The sequence below is a fragment of the Colletotrichum aenigma genome (genome assembly GCF_013390185.1).
Source record: "Colletotrichum aenigma strain Cg56 chromosome Unknown KSG_Cg56_contig06, whole genome shotgun sequence".
Taxonomy (NCBI): Eukaryota; Fungi; Ascomycota; class Sordariomycetes; order Glomerellales; family Glomerellaceae; genus Colletotrichum; species Colletotrichum aenigma.
Window position 1 is genome coordinate 675,485 of NW_023500912.1, and position 23,022 is coordinate 698,506.

The 23,022-nt window shown below is 55.3% G+C and overlaps 8 protein-coding genes across 8 annotated transcripts; 3 read left to right on the plus strand and 5 right to left on the minus strand.

The window, feature by feature from the left end:
- Positions 1-516: 516 nt before the first annotated feature.
- araE (Arabinose-proton symporter) lies at positions 517-2,943 on the minus strand (the record flags this gene model as incomplete). The annotated part of the gene is made up of 8 exons (XM_037324451.1): positions 517-1,116; positions 1,165-1,306; positions 1,524-1,543; positions 1,598-1,840; positions 1,894-2,021; positions 2,073-2,212; positions 2,267-2,402; positions 2,457-2,943. 8 exons carry the CDS (start codon positions 2,941-2,943, stop codon positions 517-519), a joined length of 1,896 nt encoding a protein of 631 aa, XP_037176683.1.
- A 2,471-nt stretch (positions 2,944-5,414) lies between these two features.
- On the plus strand, positions 5,415-7,601 carry CGCA056_v009205 (uncharacterized protein; the record flags this gene model as incomplete). The annotated part of the gene is made up of 4 exons (XM_037324452.1): positions 5,415-6,105; positions 6,160-6,452; positions 6,542-6,660; positions 6,722-7,601. 4 exons carry the CDS (start codon positions 5,415-5,417, stop codon positions 7,599-7,601), a joined length of 1,983 nt encoding a protein of 660 aa, XP_037176684.1.
- Positions 7,602-9,881: 2,280 nt separating this feature from the next.
- CGCA056_v009206 (D-arabinitol 2-dehydrogenase) lies at positions 9,882-11,069 on the plus strand (the record flags this gene model as incomplete). Its single annotated transcript, XM_037324453.1, has 3 exons — positions 9,882-10,203; positions 10,273-10,654; positions 10,772-11,069. The coding sequence occupies 3 exons, from the start codon at positions 9,882-9,884 to the stop codon at positions 11,067-11,069; spliced, it is 1,002 nt and encodes a 333-aa protein (XP_037176682.1).
- Positions 11,070-11,218: 149 nt separating this feature from the next.
- Positions 11,219-11,860, minus strand: CGCA056_v009207 (uncharacterized protein; the record flags this gene model as incomplete). The annotated part of the gene is made up of 2 exons (XM_037324454.1): positions 11,219-11,631; positions 11,692-11,860. The coding sequence occupies 2 exons, from the start codon at positions 11,858-11,860 to the stop codon at positions 11,219-11,221; spliced, it is 582 nt and encodes a 193-aa protein (XP_037176155.1).
- Positions 11,861-12,283: 423 nt separating this feature from the next.
- On the minus strand, positions 12,284-13,781 carry manF (putative mannan endo-1,4-beta-mannosidase F; the record flags this gene model as incomplete). The annotated part of the gene is made up of 4 exons (XM_037324455.1): positions 12,284-12,486; positions 12,568-12,657; positions 12,714-13,565; positions 13,619-13,781. 4 exons carry the CDS (start codon positions 13,779-13,781, stop codon positions 12,284-12,286), a joined length of 1,308 nt encoding a protein of 435 aa, XP_037176685.1.
- A 1,105-nt stretch (positions 13,782-14,886) lies between these two features.
- On the minus strand, positions 14,887-17,000 carry CGCA056_v009209 (Choline transport protein; the record flags this gene model as incomplete). Its single annotated transcript, XM_037324456.1, has 8 exons — positions 14,887-15,125; positions 15,192-15,428; positions 15,482-15,593; positions 15,688-15,893; positions 15,949-16,428; positions 16,488-16,584; positions 16,652-16,734; positions 16,793-17,000. The coding sequence occupies 8 exons, from the start codon at positions 16,998-17,000 to the stop codon at positions 14,887-14,889; spliced, it is 1,662 nt and encodes a 553-aa protein (XP_037176822.1).
- A 2,668-nt stretch (positions 17,001-19,668) lies between these two features.
- Positions 19,669-20,805, plus strand: CGCA056_v009210 (Core trichothecene cluster (CTC) protein 14; the record flags this gene model as incomplete). The annotated part of the gene is made up of 2 exons (XM_037324457.1): positions 19,669-19,862; positions 19,914-20,805. 2 exons carry the CDS (start codon positions 19,669-19,671, stop codon positions 20,803-20,805), a joined length of 1,086 nt encoding a protein of 361 aa, XP_037176729.1.
- Positions 20,806-21,346: 541 nt separating this feature from the next.
- Positions 21,347-22,515, minus strand: CGCA056_v009211 (uncharacterized protein; the record flags this gene model as incomplete). The annotated part of the gene is made up of 3 exons (XM_037324458.1): positions 21,347-21,969; positions 22,026-22,118; positions 22,167-22,515. The coding sequence occupies 3 exons, from the start codon at positions 22,513-22,515 to the stop codon at positions 21,347-21,349; spliced, it is 1,065 nt and encodes a 354-aa protein (XP_037177214.1).
- Between the last annotated feature and the right edge of the window lie 507 nt (positions 22,516-23,022).

Genomic DNA, 23,022 nt, shown 5'->3' on the forward strand with positions numbered 1-23,022 from the left:
CCATCACCCCGTTTATGTCGCAGTCCGTGATTTGGCCGTTTCCGTTGGCGTTTCGCACTTGTTATTTCGATCTATTGAATCCCAATGTGACTTGCATAATATGCCTCTAATCATAGGCGCTGTCCTAGCCCAAAGATGTGGGCAATAACATCAGGTTTACGAGCGAGTTCGTCTCTGCCGCAGGGTGGAAGCTTCTCTGGATATTTGATCAAACTCACTACGTGGACCAGAGAATCAGATATTGCTAGATCGATTGGTGGAAGACAAGATGTCTTAGGTGTAGAAGGCGACCAGCAATATGAAGTATTTTTAAGGCACGATTATCCCTTGACCATTATTCGATTATCTGTCATAAGATTTCCCCGGTGAAAAGAAAGCAAAACGTCTTCGACAGAACAACCAATTAACCTGGTGGTTAATTCTATCGTGGTATTCAAACATAAGTTTTCCATCCATCCTTACTTTGAAAAGCTAGAAGATTACACAGTGTGATAGACAATTATCTATACCCGCCTTTCACTTCTCGCCGTTCGTCCCTGAGATCAATCCACTCTCGCTGTGCTGAACAGTGGCCTTTGGCTGCACGTCATGGTGCTCGTGATGATCATCAACCTCGTAAAGCGCCGGGAAAGGAGGCACATCCCGTCGCAACAAGTATTTGTTCACGTACCAAGGCATCTTGGAAGTGTAATACTTTGCATGGTCCCTGTTGCGAACTGAGAAGACGCTGTCGAGCTCCTCCAGCGTCAGGTTCTTCGTCTCGGGGAGGAAGAAGTACGCCACGACAAAACCAAAGAGGTTCCAGCAGGCGTACCACAGGAACGCGCCCGTCGGGGTGAAGGCATCCGACATGGACGGCCAGGAGAAGCTGATGATGAAGTTGAAGCCCCACGTCACGGCCGTGGCGCTGCTCATGCCGATGTCGCGGATGTGCAGCGGGAAAGCCTCGGCGCAGTAAGTGAACGGGACCGGCCCGGCTCCGGGGGAGTACACGGCGGCGAAGATGTAGATTCCGGTCGCGATGCAGGCGAGCCTTGCGGTTCCTTCGGGGATGTAGAAGCTGAAGCCGGTGAATATGAGGGAGAGAGACATCAAGGGGAAGGTGACCAGCAGGAGCTGCGTGAACGTTAGCGACACGTCTGCCAGCTCTAATAATGAACTTACGTTTCTTCTTCCAAATGTGTCGATGGTATAGAATGCTGGGAGGGCGAAGAGCCAGTTGATGAGGCCCATGCCCATGCTGGTGAGCAACGCCTCAGACCTGGAGAAGCCTCCATCCTGGAAGATGGCCGTGCTGTAATACATCCTGTAGATGTGTTAGCCTCTTGATCTGTGACTTCGTTCAATCTGTTCCCGGCGAATATTCCCCGGGGGAGAGGGGAGTTCCTCGGACCAGAGCTCCGCCACCGGCCCCATCACCGGTACCGGGTGCGTCACATTATCGGCCCCATCGGCTTTTGAGCCCCGGCTCCATATTCTGAAAAAAAGATACGAAAATGCTAAAAGGGTAGGAAAGTACTAACACAACATTGATTCCACAGAACTGTCAAATGATTCGTTAGCATGAAGACTTTGGCAGTGCCAATCCATCACATACCTGCTGCATGAACATGACAAAGTAGGAAAACGTCGCAGCGCGTCTGTTTCTCCGGACGGTGAAGAAATCCTTCCAGTTGCGGCCGCTACGGGCCTGGGTCTCGACCTCCAGGAGTTTGTGCGCGTAGTACATGTCTCGGGTTGCCTGGATGACGTGCTTGCGCAACCGGCGTACCGATCTGAAGGCCTTGTCGTACTTGCCCTTCTCCATGTACCAGCGCGGGCTCTCAGGGCAGAAGTAAACCTATTGATGGAGGGTCAGAAAGGGCAGGGTTATGTAAGGAGAGGTGGACATACCTGACACATAACAATCAATGGAGGAAGAGATGTGCTTCCAAGCATCCAACGCCACTGCGTGTTTTCTCCGAGAAACTCGAGGTCTTGAAACGCGACGGAGACGATCAATCCGAGGGCAATCCCGAAAGCTTCGACGTGTTAGTCAACTCCCGTTTTCGAGGTCGCGGTGACATCTATACCTGTCCACATCTGCCACATCATGGTCAACGCCCCGCGAATGGTTTTCGGTGTACTTTCAGCGCTGTACACAGGGGTCGTGCTGCTTTTTGCGCCGACGGCAAGACCAAGACCAAGGCGAGCGATGAATAGATTGTACCATCTGTCACTTATGTTAATGGAAAGCGACGCTTCCCAAAAAAGAAAGGGCGCTCACGTATCGGCGACAGCCATCCAGAATCCCGTTGCGACGGAAAAAAAGCATGAGATGAAAATGGTTCCGCGTCGGCCAACCCAGTTGTTGAGATAAGGACTTGTCCAACACCCGAAGAGAGCACTGCAAAGGTATGGGGCTACGTGTATTGTCAGAACATGTACTACGCAGCATGGTTCGGGTGGAAGCATACCGCCGTTGATCAGTCCCCGCATCAATGGGTCATCGATCCCGAAAGTATCGTAGTAAAACTCCTGGGCTCCGTTGACCGCCGTCTGGTCCATACCCTGCACGATGGCCGATCCAGCGCACAGGGAGCAGAGGAAATACAGCATAAACGGCTGATCCCAACGGTGGTTGATCTCTCTCCGGAGCACCACCTTTTCTTCCTCATTGAGAGCCGTGATAGTCTCGAATCCATCGGGGCGGTTGCTGGCCTGGGCAACAAGAGCGCCCTTTCGGAATTCTTCCCTATAGTCGGTCAAGCCGTACTTGTCGGTGAAAGTGTCGACATCTTTGATGAGCTCGTCGTGGCTCAACCCGACCAAAGGGTTCCGGAGGAGGGCTGCGGTGGAAGCTCGCGCGGCTTTGTCTGGAGGGCTATCGCTTCCCGACGTGCGAGTGCCGGTGTGGAAGTCATCCGCCGGAGGAGACTCTGTGTCTACCTTGGAGGGAGGCATTGCGACAGATTAGAGGACTGTGTACCAAGCAATGTTGCAGAGATGCAAGTCTGTTTGGTGGGTCAAGTCTGGGGAATCATCAATGATCATGGAGGAGCAGAAAAGAGGGGAGTATGGAGAAGAGGAGGGATGGAAGGTGTTTATAGACATCCAACCCCATGGGCATTACCCTACTCATGGTATCGACAGGACGTTGCATGTGGGCCCCCGGCGCTCCAAGATTGAGGGGTCTTTCTTGGTTCATGATGGCACACACAGCCGGGCACCAATCTCTGCGTTCAACGAGGATGGAGGAGTGGAACGTCCAAGACTGCAGTCTGGGGAGTCTGCGGTCAAGTCGAGGCTGCATACTGGGCCATCTGACCACCGCTTGGTCGAAAATGTGCGGGAGTTCTGTCCAAGCCAAGGAGTGTTTAGTGGAGCAAAGTGTTGCCTCCTGCACATCGACGACCTCGACGGAGGGTAACACCGTGTAACATATCGTGCTGGTTGACCACCAGGAAGGGAGATGTGGTGGGTCTTTTATCCATTCAGAGACACGATAAGTGAAGTTGCACCCGGCATATTCTACACGCGTTGCTACATTTCCTGCATTTCAAAGCTGAGATGACGTCGCCTAGCATTTGGTGTTCCAAAATCTCGATAATGTGCAGCCCTGTTGCCATGGATGTTCACTTGCAAACTGTCAACAAACACACTCGAGTCTTAAGCTGCCCCAACAGTGAAGCCTTCTGCTACATGCACGATATGAGTGACCACGGCGCACATTGACCACAGTAGCCAGACCAGATGCTGGCCAACCGCGTCGAAAACCAGACGTCGATAACATCTCACAGCCGGTCAGCCTCCAAGACGGCCGCCAAGGCGACGTTGATGGTAGTCGGGTGATGATCAGCGGCACCGCCAAGCGGACCTCGTGCTCGGCGGCGGGGCCTCCGACTCTGAGGACGCAGTAAGCGGCCGTACGAGAGGTAGAAAATCGGTAGACCCCCTGGACACGGTCTCGGCGCGCGGCGCGGCACTCGTCACACCCGCGGGATTAAACCACGAGGAGTCGGACATTGTCCCCTGCCTCGAGTTTTCGAGCCGCCGGAAGCCTCGCCTTTTCTCGATGAAAAGTTTGCAAAATCTTTCGATCGTCTGGCACGGTATGACTTCATACCAAGCCTTCAGCAAGCCTGGGCCGTAATCCTTCCGGTCGCTCGACGGCAACCTCGATTACATGCTACAGCGCGCTGCAGGATTCCTCCCGTTGGTTTGCGCGCCTTCTTACTTAGATCGCAGTTCCGGCAAACAAATACCGAGACGTCTGCTTGCCTCCCTGGAGCTTCCGTGCGGCGTCGACTGATCCATGTCCGAGTCGCACTTCATGAAATCGTCGCCATAATCCTTCTGTCGTCATTCATGGTCGTTGATCAGCTGGCGATTAATCGGCGATTGAGGGGTCGACGACATGTGATGGCAAAGTGTCGCGTGTTGTTGGGCTCGGGTTTCCTTTCGCGGTTGGCCGCGGCGATCTTGGTGCTCTTCATGCTGCTCCTCTTTCATTCGTTTGCGATCCAGTGGCGACCTCCTCCAAGTCTAGCGCCAACAGTTGTGAATGGCATTGACGAGCCGCGACAAGACGCTTGCCCCCACCCCAAGATAACGCCAGAGGCTTCTTGGTTTCCTTCCCAACTTCCTTTGGGATGGCCATTGAGTGAAGCCCCTGGCCCAACCTGAGCCGAACATTGACCGAGGCAACAAATCGACTTGGACGAGAGGAGACTGCTTGCGGTTGGCGGTCGGAAACGGTGCGGAGGACGACGGCTTGTGGATTCATTGACCCTGGCTGATTCACTCAGAATAACGATGTCGAATCATTCAATTCAACCAATGACATCTGTCGGATTCGATTTTCGTGGTTGGTTATTTTTGTCGATACTGCGGTAGGGCTGTTGTTGGCGATTGCGATGCAAAGCATTCATCCGCTGTTGTCGGTCTGCCGATGCGATGGACGTGGAAACTTGAGAGAGACAGAACACTTTCAAATAAAAGACTGGGTAATCTGAAGTTACATATAATCAAGAAAAGTGGAGGAAGGCTGAATCTTATTCGCATCCTGAGTCAAGCGCCGATGGTTTCTGTCGCTCGTATGGAAGTTGGAGACTCTACAGGGTGAGGGGAATTTCAGGACAGCCGCCTTTGGCGATGGCCGCAGCAAAAACGCAGCGTACATGCTGGGTATGCATCAATCCACTCACCCATGCAACAGCATCATGCAGCTATCCGCCTAAGTGCAATACCACCTCCCTTGCGCCTCAATATCTTCTAATCCACCCTTCATCTTCGCTCAGCCGTGGCTGAATCAACAGCATGTTAGTGGCCCGACGACTCCTTTCATCTTCTTTCGGCCGTCTTAGATTTCAGCTGCTCAGTGCGACCAAAATGTGACGTTTCACCTCTCATCATGTCAAGTATCCTCACTCATCATGGCCGAAGCATCGAAACCCCCGCCGAAGCGGCGGATGAGAGTGCAAAAGTCGTGCACCGAGTGTCAAAAACGCAAGCAAAAGGTGAGTGATCGCCGTCCTTTCAAAGCCAATCCGGCTCGGCCCGGACTGTGCGATCCACCCATCTACCTTACCGTCCGAATCGGTGTTGAGAACAAGGGGTTGCAGTGCATAATCCGACGGCCAGATGCCCCCTGCGTGAACTGCTCGAGGCGCTTCCCTCCGGTGGAGTGTACCATCACGCAGGTCGAGTCGATCCCGAAGCCCGCCTATGAGGACCAGGTCCTCACCTTTGAGCTGTCGTCCTTCTCTGTGGGGTCCGGCAAACGACCCGAGAACTCGTTTGCGAATCACACGTCTGCGCGCTTGAAAGCTCCAGGACCCGTGGCTCTGCAGACGCAAGCGAAGGAAGTCTGCAAGAAGCCTGGTGCTCGTGGGGGTTCTTCCTGGACGGACTCTAGAAGATTGTCTGAAGAAAAGCGACAGGAGAATGAAGCCGTCATGGCGAGGGCGCGAGCCCGGGCCAACCTCTTCCTCGACGGAAACGGCGACCCGATGGCCTTTTTCTACAACAGTCCCACATCCATCGGAGGCATTCTCACCGAGGTGACAACGCTCAATGGGATGCCGCTTCCTCAAGGTCCCAGAACCACGGAGCTTCTTCACTTCTGTTAGTTGATGAGCTGCACTAATGACTCGCATCCTGGCTAATGGGACTGTGTAGACATCCAAGTCGTCGCTCCCAACATGGTGTCAATCGATGGGCAAAGCCAGCCCCCCGTGTTTCTAGCAGAGGTCCTTCCGTGGATGCTTCAGTCACCGCTGTTTCCAAACATTGGTATTCTCATGTCGTCGACAACTCAATCGTTGGAGCATGGGCTGGAGATCACCAAGAATCCAGAATCACTGGCCCTGAAAGCTCACGTTTTGTCAATCATCGCTGAGTACATGGAGCGCCCGTTTGACGCAATCGCCGTGGAGATGGTACGAAGCGTTGTGAATCTGGTGGTCATGGAGGTGAGTTTGCAAGATACACGCACTCTTGCTTCTTGGTGTGGGAAATAGAAGAAAAAGCTCCATCAAGGACACGACTAACTGCCCTGCAGTGGTTCTGGGGCGCTGACGAGAGCATGTTTGCTCACATGAGAGGCATCAAACGCATGATCAAGCTGCGCAATGGGATGAGGGGGTTGAAAGACATCGTAGGCGAGTCGATCATGATTCTGTAAGACCGCCTTGAGCACCGTCAGAGTGCCGCCGCAATGATACTCACAATCGATGAACAGAACCGATTATGAGATTGCATGCTGCTTCGAGACCGACCTCTACTGGCAGGAAAACGACCCCGTGCGGGACGAAGAAATACCAGTTCCAACGACGTGGCCGGACGGGTACGACAGCCCACTGCTGGCTTCACCGACAAGCTTCGAGAGTGTTGCGGAGACGCTTGGGTTGTTCGTGGAAGCAGCGCGAGTGCTCGACGACGTGCGTTTTCTCACGATGTCGGTGACCTCGGCGGCCGCAGGGTTGGCGACAGGAGAAAGCCCGAAGATCCGAAGCACGGCATCGTGGCTGTACGATAAACTGGGAAATTTGGGAGCGTCACGTTCGCGGCCCACAGAAGCCAGCTCAGAGGCGGACTGGGTGCTTGAGACAGTCAGGCTCGCGGGGCTGATCTACAGTTGGGCGGTGAGGTCTCTCCGCCAAATTTCAAAGTTTGACGATCAGGAGGTGCTGGAGGACGCGTACATGGCAATGCGACGAGTGAGTCTGGTGACCTGGAAGAAGATTCCGGGGGTCTTCCTGTGGATCATGTTGGTGGCGGCACCCAACGCGGGAGCGGACGCCAAAGGCAGGTTCGTCCGGAGGAAAATGGCCGTGACCGGGCTGTCGATCGGGTTTGAGGACTTTGTGCTCGGGATATCGTATCTGAAATCGTTCTGGGCGGTCCAGCAGTGGATCGCCAAGGAGGGCGATGCAGGTGTGCAGCGGCTCGAGGACAAGTGGTCGCTCGGGCTGGGAATGGGAATGGGAAAGGAAATGACTGCGACGGTGGCAATGGGAGTGAGAGAAGGAGGAGTGAGAGGAGGAGTGGGAATGGAGAGCGGCGGGCGGAAGCAGAAGCCGCAGCCGGAGATGGAGCTTGCGATAGAGCCGGGACACTGACAGAGTGTCAGAGGCAGGAGAAGGAGATGGAAAGGAAGCTTTGACATTGGTGAGAGCCCAACAGAAGCGAAGGGAGGGTCAGGCTCTGGCTCTGCATCGGCTCGTGTTTGGTTGTTGCATTGCGTGTTCGAACGGAGTCATGCGTCACGATGGCATCAAAATTTGACTGGTCTGACCGAGTTTGTTGGTGGCGCAGGAGTCGGGGATGTTTGATGAGCTCGTCTCTGGGTCGTCTGGCCGAACGGACTTACAATCACGATGGTGGCACAAACCTAAGGAGGTAGGCAAAGGAAAGGAAAGCAAAGGGTAGAAAGATTGGGGGCCCCTTTGCACCCCGAAAGGGATTCGCTCTCGGATTCCCCTTTTGGGCAACCCGGCGGGGGGTCCCTGACTGCACTCCGCATTCCCCCAGACTGGATCCACTCCCGGATGGCCTGGACTGGGGGGCGTGGATTTGCATTGCTCGACGTGACAGTCTGGACTTCTATTTCGCGGCAGACGGCAGGGTCCAACTTCCCTGTGCAGTGGTCACGAAGACAGAAAAAGGGTTCACGATGGACCCATATCTGCAACCCAGTGCTGCTACTCTCGATGTAGTATCCCAATAGTGTTTGACCCGGGATTCCAGCCGGGACCCAGCAGACCCAGCAGACCCAGCAGTACCTTACCGTGTATCCATCATTCACTTTCACAGCCCAGAAGAATGTTCCATTCGCATCCTCGACAGTTGAGGCAAGCCTTGAGAGCTTTACTTAGACAGTACGGAACGTTCCCTGTCTCCCGACGTTCCGACGAATCATGTCTCCGTTTCGTGTGAACCGTGAACCAACGGATCCCGCCGGTGTGTTTCCGCCGCGGGGCCCAGGGTCCTGTGTCCGCTTCCAGGATGCCTGCTTGTGCTTGCTTGCTTGCTTGATTGATTGCTTGGAGCCCAAGCTCGTGGGTGGTGGGCGCCTCCAATTGCTGTTTCTGAGCTTCTTTTGGTAGCTCGTCCCTCGTCGTCCGTCTCGCCATCGCTTCCTTTCCCCTCCTTTCCTCCCCTCCCTTCCCCTCGTCTCCCCTTCCCCCCGGGGCGCTGGCCTAGTACCGTAGCTAAAGAGCTTACAGGAACATGGGCGGGGATCTTGAATCTGATATCTGACAACCACCGCATGACCTGTCTCGGAAAATGGCGGACCCTCTGGTTTGGATGTTCTAGCCTTCCCCCCTACCTGGGAGAGACCTGCAAGAGCTCATGCGGCCGCGACGCGCAGTTGGGACGGACAGATAGACACACACACACACACACACACACACATCCTATGCAGTACACATGGACCTAGAACAACGGGGCGGCACCGAGCCCGCGGCCGCGACGGTGGGCCACTTCCACTTTTTTGCTGCTCACTTGACATCCGACGATGCTAAGAAAAGAATAGGGCAAGAGAAAAGAAAACACGGTTGAGGCGAAAGTGAGGGCGGGACGTCCGGCCAGACGACACGAGGCTTGTCGCAGTCGCCCAGTCCGCATCCGGACCGGACCAGCCAGGGACATGTGTCTGTCTGTCTACCTTACCTTAGTGACCAACAATAACAACAACAACACAACCCCCCTGGGGCGCACCAATCAACCCAGAGAGACCAGACCTTGTCGATGCCAATGCCTGCTTCGGCGCTAGCAGCTGTTCTGTTGGTGCAACTGTCGCGCGTGCGGTTCGGTGCCGTGCCATTGAGCTTCGGTTCGGGGATGCTGATCTGAGAATTGGATTGGCATGACGGGAGGAAAGGATCCTATCCTGGATGGGCGTGGCGTGGCGTGGGTGAAGGAAGGGTGAAGGGTGAGGGGGCAAGACCCGGACTACCTTGGGCATTGCCTGTGCGGGGGAACGGGAAACCCAGCCCGGCATGCCAAAGTTGACGATATTAGTCGTTCCAAAAAGGTATAAAGACGAGAGAAGACGAACTGCTCTCAGGACTTGAGGAACAGCTCGTCACTCTACACACTCATCAACTCATCACTCTTACAACACACACAAGCAACCAAACGCTCCTCCTCGTCGATAAAGTTTCCGCCCTCCCGTCTTCGACGCCGCCGCCGCTTTCATCTCAAGCTCATTCACACACACACACTTACACCCACATACCTCGACCGTGCGACATCGCTCCTCCATCTCCTCCGGCTGCCCTCCCAGAGACAACCACCGGCTTCCACCACCAACGGATCACCACTTGCCATTGACTTCCAGGCCAAACTTCATCCTTCTTGGACTTTGCACATATCTTAACTGTCAATTCGACAAGATGTCTCGGTACGTAACCCGTCTGAGGCCGTTCGTTCTCGGCGCCCAGCTCAACAAGGCGCATTCCAGGCTCGCAACTCAATCTCTCCCCGTCGCTCCTCTGGCCGCTGAGCCCCTTCTCAACCAAACCGTCGTGAACCCCGTCGTGAACCCGGTCAGGAGCTTCAACACCACTCCCAAGGCCGCCGTCCCCCTCACATCGCCTACCATGACCCGCGTCCTCCCCGAGTTCAGCCTCCACGGCAAGGTCATTATCGTCTCCGGTGGTGCCAGAGGTCTTGGTCTCACACAAGCCGAGGCTCTCCTCGAGGCCGGCGCAACTGGTAAGAAACCCTTCGAAAGCAACTTACACACACTTTAGGCACACGACACTAAAACACACGCTTTCACAGTCCACGCCATCGACCGTCTCCCCAAGCCCGACCCCGACTTTGAGAAGGTCGCCCTCAGAGCCGAGACGGAGCTCGCCACCACCCTCACCTACCACCAGGTCGACGTCCGCGACGTCGCCTCCCTCAACGAGATTGTCGCCGGCATCGCCGACAAGCACGGCCGTCTCGATGGCCTCATCGCCGCCGCTGGTATTCAGCAGGAGACTCCCGCCCTCGAGTACAAGGCCGAGGACGTCGACAGGATGATGGGCGTCAACGTCACCGGCTGCTTCATGACCGCGCAGGCCGTCGCTCGTCAGATGATCAGACTCAACACCCCCGGCAGCATCGTTCTGATCGCCAGCATGAGCGGCACAGTCGCCAACAGGGGATTGATCTGCCCGTAAGTTCTCACATCTACCCCTCTCTTCCCCTCAATAGCGATGCGGATTCGCGAATCCTTCTATGAGGAGAGGTTCCTTCGTGGTGACACAAGACTGACGTAACACGCGGCTTGCAGTGCATACAACGCCTCCAAGGCTGCAGTTCTGCAACTCGGACGCAACCTCGCGGCTGAATGGGGCGTGCACAACATCCGCGTCAACACCATCTCGCCCGGCTACATCGTGACCGCCATGGTCGAGGCGCTCTTCGAGACCTACCCGGAGCGCAAGGAGGAGTGGCCCAAGCACAACATGCTGGGCAGACTCAGCAGCCCGGGCGAGTACCGCGGCGCCGCCGTCTTCCTGCTCAGCGATGCCAGCACCTTCATGACGGGCAGCGACCTGCGCATTGACGGAGGCCACTGCGCCTGGTAGACCATTGCATGGTTTAGAAGGGAGAAAAGTGTCTTTTTATTGGGTTGATTGGTCGTAATACATCGATATCAGGAGTCTAGCGTATCATCTTGTTTTTTTTTTACACATATAATACAATCACATTTTATATTAGCTTTTTTTGGTCTTTCTCAAGCGGGACTCGTGATGCCCGGACGACCCAGTTTCTCCACGATACCCTTCTTCAGATTGAGCCTTTCCTCAATCTGAGCTGACGAGTGGCCCTTCTCGCGCATCAGATGCATCTGCACGATGGTGTTGAGGTCCAGCAACGTTCTGCCGTCGTTCCCGCTCCTGCCCATACTCTCAAACTCTTCATCAGCTCGCTGTTGCAAGGCGCGCCTCGCCTCGAGAGTAGCCAGTGTCGCGTTTCGTGACGTTGGAGGGAACAGGGGCCCCGGATTTGAGATGGCAGCCGCGTGAGCTGGCAGCGACGCCGTCGAAGTGGCAGAATATGTCGGGTTGGGCTGCACAACGCCCATTTGGCGCAGGCGGGAGGAGAACTCTTCGCTGACTTCGGGGTTGATCGAGTCCGCGAGGACGTCTGGAAGAACAGCGTGTCAGCGACGCTTTTCGGGCCATTCGGTCAGGAAGAATAGCTTACCATCTGTCTTGGACGTCGCAGCCTGTGCCTTTGCATGTGTGCTCGGCTGCGATTGAGGAGGGGGAGCCGGAGCTGCTCTGCTCGCTGATGTGGGCGGCACGGCGCCGGGCGCGCGGGTCGGGAACTTGCGCGCCGCGCCTTGTGCTGCTTTTGACGATGATGCGCCCATTGTGCCGTGCTGTGTCAATTGGTCGTCGGTGAGAACCAGCTTTGGCGAAGTGGAAATGGAGAGCAAATGGAACGCTCAGAGCGACCGGGGAAGCTTGAGATTCTTTCGCGGGCGACAGCTTATCGATAAGCAGCTTTACAGGGACCGCCTCCGATGACGCTTCTATGATTCCTGGGGGGCCGAGGCACGTCAGACGATTCCCCTGGTCTCTGATTGGCTGCAACTACAGTGGTCACTTTTCCAGGTCTGGGGTAGCTTTCTTTTCTCCAGCTTTCCAATGTACACACAGAAAGTTCCATTAACACACAATATGTACAACGAAGAAGAAGCTTATTTACGGTGTTTTTGCGAGATTGTACCGGCCGCATTGGTTCCACCACTTCTCGGGCCTTTCACTCATCATTTATCAACACATCATCACACTCAGCTAATCTCTGCGACGTGGTTCGTAACCAAGCAGGTCCACTCGTCGGTGCCGTGATAGATGGTGTTGCCGTCGTTGTGAGTCTGTCCGGTGCTGATGGTATCGCCGAGCTGCCAGAAAGCATCGCCAGCCATGCCGGCCGTCGTCGCCGACGTGATCTGCCACGGCCTCTCCAGCTCGCAGTGCCGCTCGGGGGTGCCGTCTAAGTCTCCGTGTCAGCTAATGTTTCTTTAATCGCCGCCTCGAGTGAGGCTACGGTTGTCGTTGCGTATCGTTCACTTACACTCCTCAAAGAAGCATGGCTTGTTTGCCGCAACGCACTGAACAGCGTGGTCCGTCACCCACTTGCTGCCCGCATCGTACCCGAGTCCCCCTATTCTTATGTCAGCCAATCACCTCTCGAGTGAGACATCTATCCCCAGAACTTACATGAGTTGGGGTAGAAGTGGAAGGTCGCAAAGTCGAGCGTGGTGATGTTCAAGAGGGCAACCCAGTCGGTTCCCTCAGAGTACTGGTACGGGTACGAGGTATCCCCGGGCAGCCCCATGCCCTCGTCGCCGAGCGTCACCATGTGGTTGGGGTCGAGGCTCTTGACGTACTGCGACGTCGTCTTGGCCCAGTTGTAGATGACGCTGGTGCTGCAGCCCTGGCAGCGGGGCTCGTTGGCGAGCTCCCACGCGAGGATGGCGGTGCTCGACTTGAACCGGCTCACCACGGCCTCGATGTACTTCTTGTACTGCGTCTGCGCGGCCGTGTTGGTGTACCAGCCGTTGTGGTCGCCGCCGAAGGCGTTGACGTACGCGTTGATGCCGCCGTAGTCGTTCCAGTTGTTGACGAAGTTGATGATGAGCTTGATGCCGTTCTTCTCCGCCGACGCGACGACGGCGTCGAGGCGCTGCAGCCCGTTCGCGCCCGTGTTGATGGTCGAACCGGACGCGCTGAGGTACTGGAAGTACACGTCGTTGGACGGAATGGAGTTGACGTCGTTGAAGCCCCAGATGCGCAGGATCTTGAGGCCCGAGGACTTGAGGTGGCCCATGACGAGGTCGACGTCGGCGTTTTGCGAGGAGCTCAGCATGGAGATCCAGTACGAGTTCGTGCCGGCGTAGTACTTGGTCACCCCGTCAATGTTGAACTTGGTGCCGACGGCCTTGGCGAAGCCGGTGCTGGTCGCGGGCGGCGCGGCGGTCGAGGAGGTCCGGACCGAGGAGGAGCTCGAGGTGCGGACGGTGGAGGTGGCGAGGGTGCTGGTCCGGGAGGTGGTCGTCGGCGCGGCGGTGCCTGTAGACGTTCAGCTCTTGTTCTTCACCAAGAACGGTGTTGTGACGACTTACCGGGAACGCACTGCGAGTACCAGGCGTTGGAATACTGGCATACGGCGCCGGCCACGCAGGTCGTGGGTCCCGTCCAGCCCTGTCCACCGCATTGGCCGTACAGAGCTTGCTGCGCCGAGGCGGCAGCCGCGAGAGAGAGCACTCCGACAGCGACTGACTTCATGATGAAAGACTGTGTTGGTATTGTTCCTGCAAACTACCCTTCAAAAGCAACGAGAAGGCGCCGGTGGGATGCCGTCGTTTTGTAGTCTCGACGTGCATCGCCCACATCGTCCTGATCGGCAACATCAGCCTCTGCGGATCGTCCTCCTCCTTTCCCCTCGAAAGCTTCTTGCCATGTGACTGCGAAATTCCATCAATAGCGTTCCGAGGACTCTTCCTGTGTCAAGCCACGGCGGACAGCTGGACCCTGATCTCGAATGATGCAGTTAGGCACTCCGCAATCGAGGGGAACGCATCCGAAAACACCGGGGCGGATGCGAAAAAGCAGCTGGTTCACACCCACTTCAGGTCTTGGGATGGGTGGCCCGATATGACATGCCTGCGCCGGTTCTGCGTTACATTGCATATCCAGGGCGGGAGACTGCTCGTCAATTGGACATACTCTGGGACGGCAGAACCAAGATTCTCATTCTCGCTTCCACCGATCTGCCCAATATTCAGCCGTTCATCGTTTTGAACCAGCAAAACACGGTCTCAACCGGCTCTCCGCCAACTGCCTTTTTTCTTGCAATCAATGAACTTCGCGATGAGATAAGTGGTGAGTTAAATCACAGCTCAAATCGAAGACCCAGTGGCCCTTCTTGGACATAATGTCCGCCTCGACGTATGGGGCTGCAACGGCGGACCATGGTCCCCCGAATTCCGCTTTCGAACATCGCGCCCTCGACCCCGCGTCAACGGCAAACCGGCCACCAGGCTAGCAAGCTTTTGCAGCTGTACACGCACAAAAGCGAAAACCAGCTGAGTCGACAACGCGGGCCGTCAGGTTCCTGGATTTGATTTCAGTTAGTCATCCGCAGCTTGCGGGATGTACGCGATGCAAATGGCGGGTTGTCCCGAACACCGCCCATTCGCGACCCCGCCACTCCGGCAGCGTGATCCGGACGTGGACGTGGATGCAGCTGAGATGTCGGACCACAATTCCTGTCAGCAGTCTCTGGGGTGGCACAAAGTTCATGTGCAAGGACGAGTATATTCTCTTTCGTCTTTTTGTTCATCTCTCGTCAACTCAATCCAAAGGCTGCTGTAGGCCGTACATTTATTTCTTAACTCCGGAGGTTTTCTGCTTTTTTCTGCTTTAGCTCCGTAGCCATCGCCGATACCGAAGACTTCTCGGTGGTCACGGGCGCCACTCCGTCGGTCTCGATGTATAAGTCCATCACCTTCGGGCCGGGGTAATGTTTGACGGCGTGCGCCGCCCACCACAGCCCGGTAATCGCCACCGTCCCTACCAAGATTACACTGCTCCAATTCATAGATGCTTCGCTCACTGGTAGCACAAAGGCTGTTGGCAGTAGGTCAGCCTGATTATCCCACATAGCACAGGGGAACATCACAGACGAAGACTTACGAAAGCAGAAGAGAACATCAAACAACACAATGAACAGGACAGCCAGGCCGTTGACCGCGTACCCCGCTCGTCCTAGGTGGAACGGCCCCTTGGGGAAATACTTGCGGCCCGACAGCATGTTTGCCGCGAAGGGGATGGCGTAGGATATGGTCGTCAAAACGACAAACGATCCAGCGATGGCGAGAAAAGCCGTCGAACTGCCAAGCGGAATGGCACCTATCCCGGTAGCAAGCACGCCTAGATCGAACGTTAATCAAATGGGGACTGTGCAAGACCTCGACTCGACTTACAGACGAACAGGGTTGACCAGACGGGACAGCTGAGCCGTTCGTTTACTCGGCCAAACAAAGCTGACAGCGGCACGGCGTTGTCTCTGGCCAGTGCCCAGTAGGTCCTCGAAACCTTTGCGAGTTGGTCAGTCGTTGACGCGACTCAGACGGGGAGTTGTTTCCCCTAGTCAACCCCTAGTCAAAGGTAAACCGGCACTTTTGCTTACAGTCAACGTCAGACCCACACAGCAGGTCAAGGTGCAGATGAGCATGATGAACAGAAGTCCGAAAGCTGCGCCCGGGTTGCGCACGCCGTTATCCCCGGCCGTTGCTTGAACGTAGATGTTGGTCAACGGAAAGGTGTTGAAGCCGCCCTGGAGGGCGGTGATGTCTGTGATGGCGTACGACAAGGCGACGGCGAAACAAAAGGCATCTGTCACACAAGTCAACCAACGTCTGTCTTTCAATAAGATGAGTCAAACACTTACAGACGAACCCCAGAGTGATCTGCAACATGATCGCTTTGGGCAGGTCCTTCCTGGGATGGCCCATCTCCTCCGCCATATGCGTAACCGAGTCAGGAGTCCCGATAGTAAAGGCGCCGTTGAGGACGCCCAGGAGAAACGCGACCCCGCCCGACCAGCCGGTGGCATTATTCTCGTTGAAAGAGGACCACACAAAGTGGTTGGTCGCGTGGCGTTTCGGCATCGCCGCCAGGATGATGATGGTCACGATGCCGCCGACGATGACGAAGAAGGTGCCTACGTGCTGAGTGTGCGGCGCGTACTTGTTGGCGAAGACGATGAAGAACGCGGAGCCCCAGAGGATCAGGAGGTACCCGATGAAGACGTGGTACGGCTGGCTAACATAGGTGTCGAGGTGGTAGACTGCGTACATGCTCACGGCGACGTTGCTCGAGATCTGCATGAGCGACGCCAGGGCGAAAATCCAGCCGTAGAAGTTGATCCCTGGTAACATATAAGTGAGTATTGCTTCACGTAATGCGCGATGCAGCAGACCGACGTACATCCGGTGAAGAAACCTAATATTCGTCCCCATCGAGGGCCTCCTGCGATGGTAGCCCAATGGTAGACGCCGCCGGCGGTCGGGACCGAAGAGGCAAGCTTGACGCTGCATCAGTTGCAGCTCACGATGTCTTCAGAACAAGGGATAGAAGTGGCAGGTACAGACCTCCGACAGACTCAGTCCGATTAGAGAGTAGTAGAAGACGGCGACCAGGAGGCCGTAAATGATGCCGGGTGGGCCACCGTTGACTAGACCAACCCCGGTTGGTTACGGACATTTAAACTGCGAGACTGAGTGTGGACTCACGGATAGAGACCGAAATCGACGAGCCCAATGCGACCCAGGCGTTGTCCACGGTGAGGGCCATGCTGGCAAGTCCCAGAAGGCCGTATTGGCGCGACAGCTGGTCCCTGTGGCCTGCAGCGTTCAGGGCGACGCCATCTTGGATAACGACGACGGTTTCGTCGTCCGAGGTGCCTGGCTCCTCGACTCTGTTTCGTACTTCTTCTCGCATCGTGGTGGGTTTCTCACGTAGATGCGCTTCCAAGCGGATCTAGTGCTGTTATCTCGAGTCGTCTGCGAAACGGTTTGTGGACCGTCACGATGCACACACTTTAGGAGGGAAGACGAGGTGTAGACAATCAAGGGTGACAGTGGACACGGCAAGCCGGAAACCCCAGCGTGGTAGCCCGCGCGGGAGGCGAGAAAAGAGAAAGACCAGACGGAATATGTATTATTTGAAGCAATGGGCTATCTGCTTGAGCAATGCCAACGTAGCATCGTGTAGCGCCATGTCTTGGGATGAAGATATCAGACACTTCATCCCTAGTGGCCAAGACGCAGACTGTGCGATGGCGCGGTGCTAAGATTGACGTTGCATATTCTTCTTTTTCGGCCAGTCAGCCCGCATAAGCCCATGCTGCTGTGCATCGGACTCGTAAAGCCAAGATAAGACAAGAGGCAAAATCGTACATCGGTAGCGCGTTATCGGACTGCGTGATACGGACAGGACGATCAGTTTCTTTGCCTCGGCGTGTAGAGGATTTAGACTGTGGCATTTCGCTTCATATGTGCGCCACATCTTGCGTGGGACGGGCCGTCCAATCTGTGCCTGGCTGATGGACCATTCAGGACGGCAGGATAGCTAGAGGTCTGTGGTGTAAGGGGGATGCATTTTGACAAATGATGTTCGCCGGTGCGTGCGGAAGGATTCCAACCGGCAATGTAAGTTTCCTTAGGCAGCTTTTCTCATGTCCATGTGGCATGTGCTACAGAATCAGTCAATGCTCGAAAGCCGGCAAACAAACCGAAGTCATATTAGTTGAGCGTAGCAAAGGATATAAACACCAAGACGGCTTGTTTTCTGATGTGTCCGATACCAACGTTTTTGAATGAAAGAAAGCGGCCAACTGAGGCGCGCCGCGACCTGTGCTGCATGCAATGGGAGAGAGCTATGTTGGTGTTGAGAGTCCGAGGTGGAAGAGCACCAGCCATGCAGCCAAGGTTCGCAATGAAACACTGCCAATTCGCATCGCGTTCGGTGTTGTGGACCGCAGTCAGAGTCTAGATCAGAGAGGCTACAGGGGACTTTTGGGCTGATACGACGCTCTCGCATTCGTAAGGTATATATGCCTCATCTGAAGCACCAGGCCTCGAAGAGCTGAACCAAATGTCTTGGTGAGATATTAGTGAGCGAGTTTGAGTGCCAAGCGTGATGGCCAACCGGAAGAAAAAGATGCTGGAGGATGGCTAGCTCATTGGGGTAGCACTGGAGAAACTGTTGGCGAGTAGAGTTTTTCTCGCTGACCGGGTTTTGAGTCATCACGATGGTTCGCAGTTGAAGGCGATCTCTTGCTGAGACAGGACGATGCCGGTGAGAGAAGGGTTAATAGATGAATTAAATAGACGAGGTTGGATGAGATGGGCTGATGTGAAGGATCGAGTTGGGTTGAGGGATGGGAGGAAGACTTAGCACTGTAATTAACCCCGCGGCCCGGGCATTTAGCGCCGATAGCGCCCTCGTCCTCCCTCTTTCGGTCACTTTAGCGAAGATGAACAAAAGCTTACCTAACAGAAGCGCCAAGTGGGGCCCTTCTTTTCAACGTTCCATTTCGGCGAGGAACACACACAGCCCACTCACCCTCTACTCATCCATCTCCTCCATCTTCGCGAAACAAAGATTCACAGCTTCACATCTCCCTGTCAAACACCAATGGGCATGCAAGTCATTTGCTGCCAAGCCGCGGAAAACCAGCGCAAGTAAGCACTTTCGGGCCACTGTGCCCCTGTTTCCACGTTGCGACGACGACTCGGCAGTCGTGCCATTGGCTTGGAACCTGCCGTTGAACCTTCGCCGGCACAAGATCCCTGCCGTACGGCAAACCTTCAGGCTTCTTTTGTCTGTCGAGATCCCTCGAAGAATCTGCTGCTGTTCTTCTCCCTGGCAGCCTCGAGTCTTTTTTGATGGGTTAGGGGAAGACGGTGACGCTTACACTCTTGGCAATAGAGAGACACGGTTCGGCAAGCCACTAACAAAAGCTGACATGATATCGTCATTTCTTCCTTCTCTGGAACTCTTCCTCCTTTCGGCATGTCTTCTCCTTTCAAAGAAGGATGATTCTCATCGTCTATAAATAATACCCACAAAGCATCGCCGACGAGTCTGTCCATCCAAACCCACGCAACAAGCAATCCCCTGCCCCAAGCGCCGACCGTGTCTCTCATCCAATACCCCACGAACACGGAACATCTCACGCAAACCTGTCATTCCAGAGCCCGGACACCTCCTTTCTTAAATGCCGGTTCTATCGGCCGGGGACCATGCCCAGGTAATCTCCCTGCGATGGCCATGGTTTCCCCGTCCATTCGGAATCCCATCCGAGCACCACCTTACCGGTCATGGAATCCTCGAGGATTGTTGATCTTGCCGCTTTTTGTTTTCAGGCATATTACATGGGCCCCGAGGGAACCGTAGGAACGGCAGCTTTTGTCGCGCAGGCATCCGGCTGGACGTCAGCTTGAATCCTGGTGCCTTCTTTAATGTGAGACGCTGAACTCATCATTGCAAATGGGGTATATACATAGGCAGACGACCCCCATCCTGAAGCAATTTTTTGAAAGCCTCCAGCGAGTTCGTCCTGCCCTTTTCGTTCTTTAATCTGTTGATTACTTGTTCCGTTGCGATGTTTTCCATTCAGCATCACCCGTGCGGGTACCTCCTCCTAGCCTTGATTTCCTCCTTGGTGCTTGTAGAAGCGGCCCCCAACCCTTCCAAGGCCTGCCCCCCGTTCACCAAAGGCAGCTTCACAATCCAGCAGTATCAGCTGTACCCCGAAAATGCGGACTGGGACGTTGACAACTGTATCGTCTACTTTGGGTACTCGAGCCTGACCCCTCTTACACAACTCACGCACTAACCCGGTCCCAGGTCCTTGTTCAACGCCAGCGTAGCCGTGTACGACCCGTACAAGGACTCGGTGGTGGACATCCTCACCTTCGACGGCATCACGCACAACCCAAACCTCCACATCGGCGGCGTCCAGGTCGACCAGCACACCAAGCTCGTCTCCGTGGTCGTCGACGCCGCCGCCGCCTTCAACACCGCCGGCCAGGACATCTCGGGCGACAACTTCATCATCAAGTACGACCCCGCCAAGAAGCAGGTCCTCTGGAACAAGAACATCACCGCCGTGACACAGGGACAGTACGGCGGCTTCCAGGACATCGAGCACGACCCCCGAGGGAACACGTACGTCGTCGGCTCGTTCCCGGGGACCATCATGAAAGTCGACCCCCAGGGGTCCGCCGTCGATCCCTGGTTTCTCCCGCAGCAGATCAACCACACCAAGATGGGCTTTTCCGGGCTCGCGGCAACGGGGGATATCCTCTTGGCGAACAACAACGAGGACCGCCAGATCTACCGGTTCAATATGAAGGACGACAAGGGAAAGCCTGAGCTGGTCCCGAGAACACCCGAGGTCAGCCTCGACAGCACGGATGCGATATACCTGCCACCGAGGTATGACGGAAAGGTCCTGCTCATCGCAGAGAACCTCAAGGGCATCACCGTCTTGCGGTCCAAAGATGGGTCGTGGAAATCAGCTGAGCACTTGGGCACTGTTCCCAACAACTCTACAGCAGCCCAGGGCGGGATCGTCACGGCGCCGGTACAGATTGGGGACAATCTCTTCATGGTGGAGGAATTCTTCGCAGACCCTCCCGTGTCCGGATCAACCGCAGGAAACAGAACGAGTTTCCCACTGGTTGACATCACTTCTGACGTTGAAAGGTTGCTGAAAAAGTCAGCCGGCCGTAGATGAGCCAGATCAACGGACCGAGAGTAATAAAACACATCATCTTTTCTACACTTTGGTACATCTTATACACACCCTGATTAACTCTGAAGACTGATAACGTCCCCGAATTCGATCTGCTGCCAAAACTCCAAGGCATCCTGTGAAATCGCCAGAGTCCAAATCGCGAGTACAAGCCAACATGACGCCCAAATGCCGTCGGGGTATTACCAAGCTGGATAGGTCCGAACCAACAACCAACTGCCCAGATGCGCAACCAATTTCGCTCGAAGAAAGTGGATAACCGCCGAAAACCTCAAAATTGGATGCCGAGATGTTCGTCGTACAGAGTCGAAAAGGGATCGTCCTCCTCGATGCCCAGAATCTCGTTTGCTTCCCTCAGCCAAGCCGGGGTCGGTCCCACCCGGGTGGTAGGCGGCTGGGATTGAAACAACTCCTCTTCAAATATGTCCTCATAATCAGCCGTCTTAGCTCCCATCCATGCATCTTTTCCAGTTTTACTCCAGGGGCTGACATCTTCCTCCACCTGCTTCGGCATGGCCGTGCCCTATCCGGGGCCGAAAAGGTGTGAGGCTCCAAAGTCTTCCTTAAAGCCAAGGAACTCTCCTCTCTTACCCGGCATCGGCTCTCCGATGCCTGAAGGCGAGATCTTGGAGACGTCCCTTCCGAACTTGTCCTTGTAGATGACATTGCCCATACCGTCAGCTTTCATTACGGCAATCTGAACGGGCTCGCCATTATAAGGATCGATCAGGCAGAAGTGGCGGCCGACCTGGAAGGGACCCTTGTGCTTGTCCTTTGCGAGCTCGCGCGCTTTCTCGACCTGGCGACTAACCATGCTCTGATGCTCGCTAATGGGCTGGGGGTGCAACATCATCATCTGCAGTTGAGCGTCGGACTCCTTGGTGGGCTTGAAGGGATTGGCCAGCTTTGTCTCTCGGATCGGGCTGCTGCTCATCATAGCGCCGGGAGCGTATCGGCTTGGGGATGGAGTGATTGTGTTGCTGGATCTGTTGCTGGACATAGTGTTCGAGGTGTCATCAGAGGTCGGGAACGAGACCTTTCGGAGTGACGAAGGGCGACGAGGTGTCGACGGTGTGCTACTCGATTGACGGTATCCCGGCGGACTGCTAGATGGAACAAGGCTGGCTCGGTTGTTTCTATCGGTGTCTACATGAAGAGGTTAGCTAATCTGGGCAACTCTGGGCACAAGGTTGTGTTCATACGAAGTTGCATGCGGGGCATGTTTCCGGACGAGAGGGCGGCCACCATCGGATTCTGTGTCGGACGACCAGAGGGGCTGAAGTGTGACACGTTGGCTTGAATTGTCAGTGAATCTCTGGACGAATATTTGAGATGAGACTAACGAGAGTATTCCATCTGGGACATGTACGAAGCCATAGACGCGCCGTCCAAGTTCAGATCAAGAGGGTCGCTTGGGAAGGCAGGACCTGGGGAGACGGGCTCGGGGCTCGAATGGCTCATCTGACCGTAGGAACGCTTCAGACGGGGAAGCTCCATATTTTCCCGAATATCAGAAGCGCGTTGTTGCATGGCGTTTTCGGCGCGGTAGTTCGGGATCGCCAGGTGGTTGCGGACTTGGTCGGCACGGCGCTGCATCTGAGGCTCGGCAAGGCGGGGCAATGCCGAGATTCCTGAAGAGACACGTTCAACGAGACTCCGTGTTACTTCTTCGGCTGCCTTGGTCGGGGTCATGGGTATGGCTGATAGAAGAAGGACTCCAGGCGACTAGAATTCCACCGGAGACTGCCTGGCGGGGTGTCGCAAACCGGTTAACCAAGGAGGTGTAATGATGGTCAAAACGAATGCGAACTGCCAATGTCGGCCGTGATGTGGACTCCGAAGTGTCGTTCTGGAGGAAGACCGATGGTAGTCGAGGGTGGGAAACTGCAGTAAAGGCTGCCTCGACACAAAACGATATTGTCGAGTCGCACGTTATGCGGTTGCTAGCCTCGAGCGCCTGGTGAATAAGACGTTTGTTTACCTTTGCGTGGGTCTGCAAGGCAGGCAGACTTGGGAAGGTGCTCTTGGTCGTTGCTTCCTTTGGTGTGACAAACATATTCTTTTTACACAGCCTGTTGACGGCCTAATCATGCAACCTCGAATCAGACCAGCTCCCTGTCTTTGTTGACACTACCCCTTACCTCTTCCTGCAATGCCCCCAAGTGCCCAAGCATCACGACGCAACGATTTGAACCAAGT